Source organism: Seriola lalandi, unplaced genomic scaffold, assembly GCF_002814215.2.
Source record: "Seriola lalandi dorsalis isolate HSWRI2012SDOR001 ecotype SW California unplaced genomic scaffold, Sedor1 jcf7180002054476, whole genome shotgun sequence".
Taxonomy (NCBI): Eukaryota; Metazoa; Chordata; class Actinopteri; order Carangiformes; family Carangidae; genus Seriola; species Seriola lalandi.
Genome location: NW_019525029.1, coordinates 1,888,331 through 1,902,867, shown reverse-complemented (window position 1 = coordinate 1,902,867; position 14,537 = coordinate 1,888,331). Strand labels below are relative to the sequence as shown.

Below are 14,537 nucleotides of genomic sequence, written 5' to 3'. Positions count from 1 at the left end.
AAGGTATGTTAGAAAATCACCTGTACACATCTTATATACACAAAGAGCGCTTTAGTAGGAATGTTACTGTGACCTTTCTGTCAGCTCCCGCCAGTCTGGTCATTCTCCTCTGACCTCCCTCATCAACAAGGCGCCCGCCATCCACAGACCTTCTGCTCACTGGATGTATTTTGTTTTTGGCACCATCCTGGCGCTGCTGTGTGTGAAAATCCGTGTATAACAGCAGTTTCAGAAATAATCAAACCAGCCCGTCTGGCACCAACAATCGCGCCGCAGTCGAAGTCACTCAGATCACAGTCCCCCCCCCAATTCTGATGTTTGACTTGAACATTAACTGAACCATTAACGCTGGACTTGGATCTGCTATGATTTCCTACATTGCACCGCTGCCACGTGATCGGCTGATTGGATAACTACATGAATAAGCAGATGTACAGGTGTTTGTTTTGTACAACTTATGTTTTAATCAGGCAGCATCATTGACATTAAGATCACCTTTGCAAGAGAAACCTGAATGCAGCAGAATAAATGACTACAGAAAAACAAATGCACTCAGTGGCGCAAACAGCATCATTAACAATCTCATATAGTCACATATCACATACAGACATTTGATGTAGCAGAAAATGTCCGGTACTGAACTAACTAAACAGTCACTTTCTCGTACTTGGTTTCTAGCAAGCGACTCAGATAGACAACGACCTGAAGGCCAGAGCTTCAGCCTACAACAATCTGAAGGGAAATTTGCAAAATCTGGAGAGGAAGAATGCGTGAGTAACAGCAGAAAACATCTGTCCCTCTTTTCGTCGGTTTGTTTTTAAACAAGACCAAATCTCCGTGCATGTGGCCCTGAATCTGATTACAGAAGTCTTGACTGTATTCCCTTTTATTCCAATAACAAATGATGAGCTTGTATTTTTCTATAAATTTGAAAACTGAATAATGTACGATAAGATGCCATCAACCTTAACACCTCAAACATCAGCATTACAATCAAAATGATCTTTGTGTAAAAGTCATCCATAACCTACACACAGCAGTTACATACAACATCCATCAGAAATCATTGGGTAGAGAGCGCTTTCTCTTTCTTGTTTTTCCTGTGCTAGCAGGAGAAAAACTCCATTTACATTGTTGCCTTAATAATAAACAGTACTTTAGACATCACACTCTGTGAGCCAGCCCTGATTTCATGCTGTAGCGTCAAGAATTTTCTAGGCAGTCTTTTGCAGCCTCCTTTGGATGATGTCTTTGTATCACTACAGAAGATGAGACTGAAGTAGTTATTATAGTTTGGTTAAATCTGCTCAGTACCTCAGCACTTTGCATTGTGTATTTGGAGCACCTACAGCAAAATGAGACTTTTCTTACTCTTCTCAAGTTGCCTGTGTGTTGTCACATGTCGTCCTTTAGGGGGAGCTTGTTGACCAGGAGTCTGGCTGACATCGTGAAGAAAGAGGACTTTGTACTGGACTCAGAGTACCTGATTACCATGCTGGTAGTCGTCCCAAAGTAAGTACAGCTTCGTCAGTGTCTTTATATCCAGTATGGAGACTGATTTTTATTAAGGTTTATTTCCTTTCCTTTTTTTTTTAGGTATAATATGCTTTATATGGGGTAAACAGAATAGATTTTAGGCCTGGGAATGGTAATATTCTACACATGCATACATTTTTCTTTAACAGAAAACAGTGTCTGCTTTTTTGTTCGAGAACTTCAGTATTAGTGTCAACCTTAAAATTTCATGTTCAAATGTAAAAACACACTGCTGTTATCTTTCCCTTTCTACTGTCACCAGGACAGGCTACACTGACTGGCAGAAGACGTATGAAACGCTGGCAGAAATGGTTGTACCACGCTCCACTAAGTAAGAATTACTAGATGATTCCGCTCCGTTGTTTTTCAAATATATATATTATATATATTTAAAAAATAAAACTAAGACAAAACAGAAAAAAACATAGACTTATAGATTGTGTCCCTTTTTTAATTCACAATTTTTAATTTTTTTTTTTTTTCAAACTTCCTTAGACCAAAGACGTCTCCCTATCTCACCCCTCTTCAGTTGGTTTAGCCTTGTGCTTGACTCTGATTAAAATTGGAAATATTTCATGGTTGACCTGCAAAAAGCAATTGACTCCCATTAGAATAGAAAACATTACGTGGTTGACCTGTAGAAAGGAACTGACCTTTTGCCAACATGGCCGGATGATTTGAGACGGGCACAGCTCAGTGTGATGTGGTAACCTAGCAACCTGCATTTCCAGCACAGATATGGAGCACTATCTGTCGATATGATCTGGGAACAGGAAACTTCCTCTGATCCACAAGAGAAATTAGGAGCAGTTTTTTTAATTCCAAACTTTACTTTGATAATATCTTGCTGACTGTTCATAAATCTCTTGGGCAAGTTGAAGGCTTTGATGATGTGCATTTGGCTCTTAATTGTAGATACTTTCTATCTAATATCTAGAAATTGTTTTCCAGCGTACATAACTGGTTTGGGTTCATTGCAACAAGCAATGTGTTTGTTTGGGATAATTTAGTTGTCGTTGCATAAGCTACACAACTGGTGACTATCAGAGGAAATCTCTTAATTTCAGCGGTAGCTGTGCAATCAGCGGATTTGCTCATTTTTATTCATAACTTTGATGAGATTTGATATGAAAATCTGTGCCCGTGATCAATTGCTAGTTTCTTGGCAGTACTGACCTGTACGGGCGTGGGAGAGAATCAGAGAGTCAAAAATGGAGTTAGGTATCATATTAGGTGTGTCTCACTATCCAGTTAACTATGACCCTTTCACAGCACCTTGTTTTTTTTCTATGCTGTTATTGGATGGTTGAGTGCGTGGTCCATAGGACTGGTTGTTACGGTTAGGGGAGGATGTGACACTTGGTGCCTTATGTGCAATACCTGACGAAGGTGGCTGGACCAACATGTAGCTCTTCAGTACATTAACAATGTGCTGGAGCAGTGTTACTTTTCGTCATCTTTTAATCTCATAATATATAAACTGTATAAACTGTAGCACAAACTGGTCCACAAAATAGGTGTGTCATGGCTTGTTGTCAGTTGTGAGACGGGAGCGGATGGTACAAATAGACTGACTCGACACAAGAGGAAATGTTGACTCTAACCCGCGCAGCAACATAATCATTTATATGATCTTTTACATGAACAGATGGACCCTGTGTGTTTTGGTTTATGAAGTATAAGATTGACCAGAGAGCCTGTGTTGTGTGTGTCTTCTACGACAAACACTGCAGATGTGCGAGTCTGTTGCAAACACACTGTGCGCTCCGGCTCTCATGTCGATCTGTCGTCCTGTGTCCTCTCCTCCAGGCTGCTGTTTGAAGACAACGACAGCGGTCTGTTCAGTGTCACTCTCTTCAGGAAGGCTGTGGATGACTTCAAGCACAAGGCCAGGGAAAACAAGTAAAAGACTCAGTTTCACTTGTATCATTGGAATGTGAGCTGCTCAAAGGGTTTATGTGTAAATTTAATCACAGCAAGGTTTGTTAAAAATGTTTTTCTTTGGACTTATGTTTGGCTTTTAGCCATTTGACAGATGTTTGTTTTTAAATTACAGATTATTTTTATTATTGGTGGTTTTCCAGGAATGATGTTTATTTATCCTGCGGGAAATCAACCACACACTAACAGTGATATTGATGAAGAAGGCTATCTGTTTGTTAACACAGGAACTGCCTTGTTATGCTCTAAAAAAAGACACGATAAACACAATTTTGCCAGCACTCGACAGTCTCTCCAATTAGCACAACAGAGGAATCTCATTGTGTGTGCTTACGTGTCTACGTGTTTGTATGTAGCCTATTTTCAGAAGTGCACTTGAGTGTGTGTGTGTGTGTGTGTGTGTGTGTGTGTGTGTGTGTGTGTGTGTGTGTGTGTGCTTATGCACATCTGTGTGTTTGCTGACAGCTGATTGCACGCTCTCTGCTGTGTGTCCTGACCCAGGTTTACAGTGCGTGATTTCCAGTACAATGAGGAGGAGATGAAGGCAGACAAAGAAGAGATGACACGTTTGTCCACTGACAAGAAGAAACAGTTTGTACGGCTGCTGTTTTCTTCACCAACCGTACTGATGGCCAGCTAGCGAAGGAGGAAGTTACTGGAGCTCACCATTCACAGAGAGGGTTTTGACTTGGTTTTGATGCTGAGAACTTTTGGCTCCTCAGATATCTAAGCATCTAAAACAGTGATTATTTCACCAGTGATTTCAACTAAATTATTACTGAGCTCAACAATAAATTAAGTTTGGGTAAATAATTACAAAACAGTGCATCAGCTTTAGACCTCATCTGTGGGATGAGTATTTATTTTTGGTCAGTTCCAGGAAATTGAGAGGCATGTGAAAATGATTAAAATGATGTTGCTGTGCTTACAGGGGCCTTTGGTACGATGGCTGAAAGTGAATTTCAGTGAAGCCTTCATCGCGTGGATTCACATAAAAGCCCTGCGTGTGTTTGTGGAATCAGTTCTGAGGTGAGAGAGTTAAGACTTTGCAGTTTCCGTGAGGTAGCAAGTTTAGGACTCCATCCATCCATCCATCTACCCTGTTAACGTAAGATTAGTGCCATGTCCTGTTTGTGAAACGTTAAAGTCTCTTGTGTTTCATAGATATGGGCTGCCAGTCAACTTCCAGGCCATGCTGCTTCAGCCCAACAAGAAGAACATGAAGAAGCTGAGGGAGGTGCTGTATGACCTGTACAAACATCTGGACAGCAGTGCTGCCATCATTGATGTGAGTCTCATTCACACACTCTTTGAAAAATATGATTATTTTAATATAATTATTTTAATAAGCAGTGTTTAGGAAGACTGAAGTCCTGATGATCCCACGATCTGGGAGTTTGGAGTTACTAGCGTCTGGTCATTTCTTCAGGATGAGGAGACTAAAAAGATAAAATTATTCCATGTGTTAGTTGCTATGGATATTTTAAACTCCCACCATACATCCATCTTAACTGGACTTGATGATGATTTACATATGTATATAATATTTGTCTTCCTGTCCCACCTCTGTGCCTGCAGGCCTCCATGGACATCCCAGGTCTGAATTTGAGCCAGCAGGAATATTACCCCTATGTTTACTACAAGATCGACTGCAACCTGCTGGACTTCAAAGTCTAGATGCATTGCCATCATCATCATCATCATCATCATCATCATGTGCAGTAGTGCTCTGGTGTGACACGGTCACATCACCAAGCTTTAATTTATTTCCACACCCACTCTGTTTTCCTGATTTTCTCACTGTCTGCGTCTTCCCCCCCCTTTATGTTGCTGGCACATCTGGCACATTCCTGGGTCTAACCAGAATAAGTTGTTAGGAATCAGAACTGATTGGTGACAGTAAGTAAGGTCAGATAGATTACAGAGGTAAACTGTCTCCAGTCATAACTTCTGTTCTAATACACTTGAGTATGGACCTGCTCCTCTGTTGTCACTTCCTCTTTGTATTACGCTGTAAAAGTGAACAGCTTCACACTGTACTCCCACCAAAACGGTTGACATTCCCATGTGGCATCAAAGGACATATACTGCATTTTCATTGTCCCCCCCCCCCCCCCCCCCCATTCCACTTCACTTTATTTAAAGTAACATGAACGGTACATATGTGGGGGAAGTGGGGTGGGGGGGGAATAAATGTATGTTAAATATTGTATTTATTTAAAGACTCTAAAATCAGTGAATGTGTTTTTGTTTGTTCAGTTTTTGAAGGTGATGTGTTTTTAGCTCCATATAAGGAATGTCTGTTTACAAGTAGATGTCGACCACCGTTTCCCCCTCTCCAGCTATTATCCTGTGAAATACTGAAACTGCTCATTTTACAGTATAAAGAAGCAATATGTTTGCTGCTCGTATGCTCCTTTCAATTTCTGTATATTAAGCATTTTAAGAATAACTATGATAGGTCTATGTGCAAATACTGTATTGTCAGTATAACTGAAAATTGAACCACATATATTTAAAGTAAATGTGAAAATAAATACTATATGTGAAAGATACTTGACTTCACGTCACTTTATATTCCAGTCCACATGGCACTTGAAGTACAAACCTAAAAACAAAGAAGGAAGCTGTTGGACTGTATTCACCATGAAATACTTATTGAATAGGCTGTTTGGTACACAATAAAAATCAGTTTATAAAGCGTTTATAGGTTGTAACTAATGGCTTTATTAATGGATTATAAACTATAATGAATCATATATGAGCCAATCATAAGAACAACCATGGGGTTGCCAGGTTGTGAAAAATCCCTTTGACTGATATGTATCTTTCTCCAGACTTAATATGTTTTCAAATCTTTATTCTATCACAGAATACCAAAACTACTCCTGAACAACTTAATAATGTTTACAACTGCAAATTAGATGGACTATTGCAAAACCCTAAACTTGCAAAATCAGTCTCTTTTAACAATTTAACTCCAGGTGTGTCTATGTGCATATGCACATAGGCCTACATTCATTACTTTCACATTGCTCACTTGATTTTTGTCTTGTTTTAAACATAAAAATGATTGTTATTATGTGTTACGGTTCTGGCAGTAGACAAACAAAATGTGACAGTCCGTGCAGAAATACATACAGAGGCATATTTTTCATCCTAAATTATTTTTCCCCATCAATATTTCTAACTGTAACTTCTGACCCTTTACCAGCATTTATAACTGCATTATTGTCAAGATGGATAAACATCTTTTCACAACATGCCAACCTAAACTTTTCTTGATAAAGTCTTTTATTAACAATTAATCACTCCATTTTTGAAAGAGTGTGTAAAGAGAGTGGTACTGATTTTTTTTGTGTGTTGTCTTTTATGTCCTTGTGATTATTTTTTTTAATTCTAAGAAATCAGCAAAGATCTTATAAAGACAAATGTATAGAATATAAAAAAACATTCAGAAAATATGAATAATATTTACTGGTTTAGTGCATATTTACATGATGATGATGATGATGATGGTGGTGGTGATAGTGATGATGCTGACAGAGGCTGGACTTGATTTCCCTCACAGCCTATCAGCAGATGCACTTTCACCCCTCCAACTCCAACTCCACCTCCCCCACCCCTCTCCATTCTCTCTCTCTCTCTCTCTCTCTCTCTCTCTCTCTCCGGATGACGCAGATAGCTCCGGTGTGTGTGTTCATGCTGCTCAGCTGCTGTCTGTGGAGAGCAGCATCAACGACCACCAGCTCCTCCACCAACACCAACACCAACAGCAGCAGCAGCAGATGATGGAGACGGAAACATGGATAGAGCCGCAGTAGGGATCCGGGGAGGATGCTGCAGCTGTTGTGAGACAGGCCGAGCCGTGTTCAGCTGCAGCTACACCTGCCGTGGATGATTTTCCCGATGGGTTGTGGAGGGAGTCGGGCGGACGCGATCATCGAGCCGAGGTATCATGAAAGCTGGACCAGGGAGACGGAATCGACGTGGCTTACCAATACGGACGTAGAGACCCCCCTCTCAGTAGCAAACAGTAAGAGCCTCCGTCGTCCTTCATTGCACGTACCACAGGCCAGATAACACTCAATCTCTGTTGGTCTCAAATATGATCAAACATTACACTAAATGAACCATTCAAAACACAGCCAGTTGTCACCTCCTGACATGGCAGTTTTGTTTCCCCTCTATTGTTTTCTTATTGCTGAATGAAGCCAGGACAAGAATGTGCTTGTGTTTCAAGTGATAACCTACTGGAAGTCCTTAACTGTTGTCCAAAGGTAAAGCCCTGGAGGCCAGTCTGCGAGAGAAGAGGATGGTGAACACAGGCACCCAGTGTGGGAAGCAGGCCCTCACCACCACCACCTCCATCTCCACCTCCACCACCACCACCTCCACCACCACCACCGGCTCAAACCATCAGAGGAGACCCAGACGCTCCTTAAGTGATGTAGGTAGCACTGGCAGTAGGTGCTGGCATGTCTGGCTGCTTATAAAAACGAACAGCAGCACCCTCTGACCGAGCAGCATGACATAATGTAGCCGTGATGCCAGGTTGCTCTGCAGAATCAGAATCAACTTTAATCTGACTCCAGCTGTCAGAAGCTTTCAATATATTTACTCAGAATGTATTCAAGGCATGAAGACGTTTCCCTATCTGGAATAGATTTGTAGAGATGTAAAGAGTTTGCCCCTTTTTTTGTTTTTTAAATTACAGGCCAAATTTACAAGACGACACAAATACAGACATACACAGAGAAAGGAAAGCAAACATATTCTATACAGACTAGAGCTGGACATCAACCCTGCAGTATCTATAGATAATCACTGCATACTGCAGTAAATGTAGGGTTGGGGTAGAAGTAGTGCAGGAGTGCACAGTAGTGCAAAGATCGCTGGAATAACTGCTGTCTGGAAGGATAATAAGTAATTCAGTATACAGAGGTGTAAACCTGAAATGATTGTTTGATGAATTGATTAGTTGATTAATAGAAAATTCACTTTTTGATACTTCTTTCCCCAAAAAAATCATCTGATTTGAACTTGTGAGGATTTGCTGCTTTTCTTCGCCATAGACAGTTATATAGTTAACTATATCTTTGAGCTTTGGACTAAAACAAGGAATTTAAAGAGGTGCTACCTGAATTATAGTTATTGTTTTCCACTTCTGTCTGACGCTATAGACAAAGTGATTTATAGTGAAATTAAGCACAATCAGTGAAAATAATCATTAGCCTACAAAGGTGGTTTAGACTATCCATATATTATCTATCAATACTACTATCAACTACTAAAAATATTCTTGATTCTTAGGAGCATGTCCTATCATACCATTTGCTTCCAACCATCTGTTTCTCTAATCTTTTATCTTTAGAGTTAATTGCACTAAAGAAACTGAGTGTTATCTCCTCCCAGAACGCAAACTTATGGGTTTTAACACTTATGTAGAGGTGTTAGAAAGACTCAGACAGATAACGCTGTCAAAGCATGTCTTAGATTCAGTTTGGGGTCTGTTATTGAGGATTGAGTTATGAATTTTTCTCGTCCTTTACAAAACTCATTTAACAATTCAAAACGATCTGAAAAATTGATTCCTCTGACCCAACAAATTACGTTTTCAGCATCTCAGAAACAAAGACTGTTGTGCTTTATTTATTTAACCTTCCACTTAAGGGCAGTGCTCCAGCAACTCAGTTCTCAGTTGGTCGTCTTCGCCCACTCGCTCTCTGTCCAATGTGGTGACATTTAAATGACGTGACCTTCAAATTCTTACATCTTTCCACAGCAAACCACCCGTGACTCCAAAAGGAGGGCATCAAAGGAGGCCAACGCTTTGTCTAAGGATGGGCAGTCTGTCAATATCAATGGTAGTGGAGACGCTGAACCTGGAAATGTGTGTGATGAAAGATGAAGACAGGCTGAGACTCTGTGAAGAGGAAGATGGCCGCAGCTCTGAGCAGTTCATCAGAGGATGGGATGGTGATTTGCAGAAGTGTGGGGATGATGTTTTCCAGTGACTTTGCAAGATTTACAACATAAGCTCCTGCATTTGTCTCCACCCAAAGATCTCGGGATGCTGCATCTTTGTTGTTGCCATTGCAAATGCATGTGTGAAGCAGAGAGTGGGTCACAAACAGTGTTCACACCCTCCACCATGCTTTTCTCCCATGCTTATGGCGCCGGTCAGGGAATGTGCCACTGTGTTAAAGCCAGTTTTAAGAAACAGAGTCCCATATGCACATGATAATCACAATCTGCACATCAAATGTTTTGCGTGTGGGGCCTTCCTAAAGAATTAGCTTCAGTTCTTTGTGCAAGTGTATTCCTTTTGTTGTGAATGACAGACAATAGTGTGGGAACCAATGATGATGCTGTTTAACCTCAGTCAGTGCTGTAAATGATTTTCATTTAGAAGAACCTGAAGTGCTGTTTAGAAGCTGTGATTTGGAGGTTTGAAGCTTGAAGGCTGCAGACTTATCTTTTCCAGCGTTCAAAAGATAAAGAAACAAACACACCCGCATGTGCCTACAACTTATTTAGATTTGAACTGCTCCTGTGTTTATTTATTTATTTATTTAAACTTTGTTCAGTATTGTCTTTTCCAGTTCTCTTGCATCTTCCTTTATGTTGTATGATTTTACAATTTATTATTTATCACAGCTTATTGTGAAAATGTGTCATTTGTTTGGCTGACGCTGATCTGCATGTATAAATCAATCACAAATTGATTCAGCATTGGTGACAAGTCTCTGCCCAAACATAGTCAAAATCAAGCTGATTGAAATTCAACATTTTATCCATACAATACACATGGAAATGGATCATAAGGATAATGAGATTTACAGCCAGCAGATGGCGCTGATGATCAGCTGGGGTTTAACTAATGAAACCCCCTGGTGAATTGCTATTGACAATAACAACTACTTTTAAGAAAGCTATTGATTTAATAGAGGATGTTGAGTTCAGCTCTGCTGGAGAGTAATTGAAAGTCAACCATGTTGGTCATGTCTTGTCAGTAAATTCAGAGTCTGGTTTAATATTTGATGCTTATGATAACAACCGAGATGATAATGATACTGTGTGTTCATGCAGGCCGACTTTGCTTTGTGATGGAAAAGAAAATTTAAAGTCTCACACACAGGATCGGCCACATTTTTTCTTTGTATTAAAATTGTTGTCAGCTTCTTTAGTTGTGAAACCCACAAAAAGTGATATGTGCAATCATTTCTCATTAGCTATGGGCAAAGTCCACAGCAGAGTTAAATAGACTAAATCAATAGACCAATATCTTGCATTTCTATATATCTTAAGACCTAATACATTTAGATATACAGTTATCTGATTTTCCCTTACCAAGCCCACAATCACATGAGTTAATTGCAGTCATTTTATTTGTTTGCTTATAATCATCATCTATCAGCAAGAAAAGCAAAAACCAGTGAAGTTTGTATCTATTTATTTATTTATTGATGTAATGTAGGCTAGTAGATCAACAAGAAATGGCAAAAAAATAGACCTTATTTTTTTCCATGAAATAAAATACATCAGCTAACATGACCTTTGTGAATTTTAGTCCTTACCTTATAATTTGATTACAGGTGTAACCAGGGAAATATTAGTAATTCGAGATTCAAATTATGTCTTTATGTCTTTATACAGCAGCCATTAGTCTGTAAGTTGAATAATTAATGACATATATGTTCAATACAATCGTAGAAAATCTTCTAAACCTCTATTTAATTGAATATAATATAGCTATTAATATTACAGTAAATATATACTCAGTATACTCAGTTAAAAGTCCTGCATTTAAAACTTAAGTAAAAGTAAGTGTAAGTAAATGTAAGTATGAACAGTTAAAGTTTCATAAGTGAAAGTGGGCAACCATATTATGCACAATGACCCCTTACATATTATGTTATTTATTCGATTATAGCAATTGATTACTTTTACTCAAGTCTTTACATGTCATCAATATTTTTAATGTGGTACCTGGATGAGACTGAGCTACTTTTACTTATTGTAGGCTACTGGTGGTAATCATTAACAATGCATGGTAATTTATAAGACAATTTTATGCTTTGTGAGCGTAACATCTACATCTCCAAAGCAGGAATTTAAAATAAGACTTCAATGATCCCTGAAGGGGAAATCACAACTTACATAGAGACAAGCTATGAGGTAAGAAAACAGATAAAGAGCTATGTGTATGAAATAAATTGAAATAAAAAAGAAATTAATTAAATTTCCTCAAAAAGCTGTATATGTCCTACATATACCTTGGCTATACAAAGGGTTTGTTCACAAGCTATTTACGCAAAAGAAATCCAGAATTAAACTATAGATGTCAAATATAAAAAAGTATTAAGAAGTATAAAATGGAATTACTGATGTAATGTAAAAGTACCTCAATATTTTGTGACTGAATAAATGTACTAAGTTACTAGCCAACTTAGCTATTTAAATCACCAAAATTCTCAGTCGTAATGCACATTGTAAACCATTAACATTAATGTAAAACATAACAGACTGGAAAAATAAGTTGACAATTATAACTCATACCATACTAACTGACAACTGATGTCTTGCACTTTAATTTAATTAAATGTTAAAATAAAGATAATAGAGATTAGAAAATCTCTATTATAAAGATTAGAAATGAACCAGAGATGATGGGAAAGGCAGAAAAAATATTGCATGGCTTCGATTATTGTCAGCAACTAATTTCGATAATTTTTGCAAATGTTTTTAAGTTTTCAAAAAACAAAACAAATAATAACAAAGAAAACGTCCGCCATCTTGTCAGGTTCTCTCGAGTATTTTTGAAAAACTCTAGAATTTTTTATGGACCTTTGTATGACTTAAAACCACACACCTGATGGCGGAAGCTCTTTAATGACAATTTCCTCTTCCCGTTGAAACTGATTACGACGCAGGCTAACCGGCGGGCACCGAGGCCACGCGGAAACTCTCTCAACCGTCTGTCTGTCACTCTGAACCGTTGGTGCTTTTCGTTCACACCGGACACATAACAGCTGAGAGAGCGGTCGACGTCTGACTTTACGTAGCTGTGTGATTCTAAAACATTAATAGATAGTTTCCTTTCATTTTTTTTCTTTCCAGTAATGTGGTTAAAATGATGTGAGGATGGCCAAGCGACCGGGGACCGACGACGGGATGCTGACTTCGCCGACCATTCTCCGGGATTTCGCCGCCGACTTGAACACCGGGGATGTGAACATGGACTGCGGCGACGGAGCCGAGGAGGTCTCCTTGGAAGAAATCTTGACTCTTTACAGCCAGCCGATAAACGAGGAGCAGGCATGGGCAGTGTGCTATCAGTGTTGTCGGACTTTAGCACAGAGACATCGGAGGAAAGGCTCCAAGTCTGCCGGTGCTTCTGCTGCCGACTATCCGAGGAGGATTGAGGGACCCGGGGATGTGAAAATCGGGAGAGACGGGACTGTCAAACTGCACTTTGAAGACGGCACAGGTAAACGAACCGAGCCCAGCCAGGTGTCGGGGATTTCTCTCAAACGTGTGTCAGCTTTAAGTAACTGCGCAGCGAAAACGGCTGTTACCTCAACAGGCTGCCAACAATGAAGCATTTTTCCTTCGCATCACTCACAGGCCAAGCGAACGGAGCATCCCTACAAAGAGGCCATATTGTTGTGGCTGTCTGCTTCCAGCCATGTGGTGAATTTGTTTACAGACGCCCGATGCGGTTGTTATTAATACATCATTGATCACCACATAGCTTCTGGGAATCATAAAGAGCAAGAAAACTGTATCATCCATTATAACCGACCATGGTTTGTTATCACAACAAAATCTGGTATTTACATTGTAAACATGGTTGATAATATTGCTTCATTCAAACGGGGGTGTTAACAGGGCTTGTTCAGAATGGCTGCTTTGGGTTTGTGTTTAAAATAATGCTCCTGCAGCGGTCAGTTAGCTTCAGTAAACAATGAACCATGTGATGGATTCAAACTGCAGAGCACCTTGGGAGCAATCCAGAGCAAAGCTATATAGGCAGAATCAAGGCCAAATACAGATGACTCATATTGCTGCTAACAGCCCCATTAGTTGTGTTGTGACATTTAGATAAGAGCACAAATTAATGTTTGGGGGGGGGGGTTTGGTGTGGGCTGCCTGGTGTCAAACACAAGGAAAACACATTTCAATATAGCTTGATGAATGTATAGAGATCACAGTTAGCAATGCACATAGGCTGCATAAAGTGCATGTCATCAGTGCTGGTCCTGAAGGTCTTGTTTTTTTTCAGGTTAGTGTTCCACCTCAACTGTACAGTACATTAATAGATTAATTGATCCGTCAGATGACAGGAAATTACTAAGAAGCACTTTTGATAACCATTTAAATTACTTTTCAAGCAAAAATTCCACTGGTTCTAGTCTCACAATTGTGCGTATTTGCTTGTTTTTGAATTGTCTATGACAGTAAGTTAAATACCTTTTGGGGTTTTGCACTGTTGGTTGAACAAAGGAAGCAATATGAAGATGTCACCATAGGTTTTCTGCCATTTACTGACATTTCAAAGTGTTCAATCTTGAATGAAAATAATCATCAGTTGCAGCACTAATTTACTTGACAACAGGAATTAGCAGTTAATGAAAATATTACGCAATTTCAGGCCTTTTAAGTGGGATCTGCTGTCATTTAATGTTGTCAGGCATAGATTTACACCTGGGATGCAAGCTGAAATACTTTATATTATATATTATTGCAGACCAAATGGTAAATCTGGAGTAAAAATAATCCCCGATTTCCAAACCAACAGGGATCTGTGTCCTGTAATGTATTCTTAAAAACACATTCTCTATTCAAAGGAGCCTCTGGGTGTGTAGAGAGATGTACACAATGTTTCAAAGCCTTGTACCCTTTTAACTGGACTTCATTAATATGTGGGATTTTGGGTTTGGGAGGAGGAGGTGTGGATGTCAGCAGAGCCTCAGGCACTGAGGTTATGTTCTCTCTCTCCTGGGAACCTATTAACCACCTTTCTTCTTATTTTCCCCTCCCCTGTTTACCCCCAC

General features: G+C 39.5%; 3 protein-coding genes across 6 annotated transcripts in view; all 3 read left to right on the top strand.

Annotated features, from left to right (window-relative positions):
- The window catches only part of atp6v1c1b (ATPase H+ transporting V1 subunit C1b), an 8,841-nt gene extending 2,809 nt beyond the window's left edge, over positions 1–6,032 (top strand). Inside the window, exons 6-13 of the mRNA XM_023412350.2 lie at positions 679–770; positions 1,414–1,512; positions 1,799–1,867; positions 3,346–3,438; positions 3,979–4,072; positions 4,409–4,506; positions 4,642–4,765; positions 5,056–6,032. Of these exons, the coding sequence (XP_023268118.1) occupies positions 679–770; positions 1,414–1,512; positions 1,799–1,867; positions 3,346–3,438; positions 3,979–4,072; positions 4,409–4,506; positions 4,642–4,765; positions 5,056–5,154 (768 nt within the window). The 3' untranslated portion in view covers positions 5,155–6,032. The remainder of the gene's footprint in view (positions 1–678; positions 771–1,413; positions 1,513–1,798; positions 1,868–3,345; positions 3,439–3,978; positions 4,073–4,408; positions 4,507–4,641; positions 4,766–5,055) is intronic.
- An 831-nt stretch (positions 6,033–6,863) lies between these two features.
- On the top strand, positions 6,864–11,031 carry LOC111659260 (uncharacterized). The gene is made up of 3 exons (XM_023412134.2): positions 6,864–7,513; positions 7,758–7,927; positions 9,263–11,031. The coding sequence occupies exons 1-3, from the start codon at positions 7,375–7,377 to the stop codon at positions 9,386–9,388; spliced, it is 435 nt and encodes a 144-aa protein (XP_023267902.1). The 5' UTR covers positions 6,864–7,374; the 3' UTR covers positions 9,389–11,031.
- A 1,460-nt stretch (positions 11,032–12,491) lies between these two features.
- Positions 12,492–14,537, top strand: part of spire1a (spire-type actin nucleation factor 1a) — a 29,201-nt gene continuing 27,155 nt past the window's right edge. For 3 of the 4 annotated variants that reach the window (XM_087175609.1, XM_087175607.1, XM_087175606.1), the window contains exon 1: positions 12,493–12,970. In XM_087175609.1, the coding sequence (XP_087031735.1) occupies positions 12,625–12,970 (346 nt within the window). In that variant the 5' untranslated portion in view covers positions 12,493–12,624. Of the gene's footprint in view, positions 12,971–14,537 lie in introns of all 4 variants that reach the window. The other variant, XM_087175608.1, reaches the window with a different exon arrangement.

Excerpts from the sequence above, each read along its gene's own strand:
- LOC111659260 (XM_023412134.2), top strand. The coding sequence starts at position 7,375 with ATGATTTTCCCGATGGGTTGTGGAGGGAGTCGGGCGGACGCGATCATC. Across the intron at positions 7,514-7,757 it reads CCCCCTCTCAGTAGCAAACA|GTAAAGCCCTGGAGGCCAGT; the intron begins GTAAGAGCCTCC and ends TGTTGTCCAAAG. Across the intron at positions 7,928-9,262 it reads CCAGACGCTCCTTAAGTGAT|CAAACCACCCGTGACTCCAA; the intron begins GTAGGTAGCACT and ends ATCTTTCCACAG.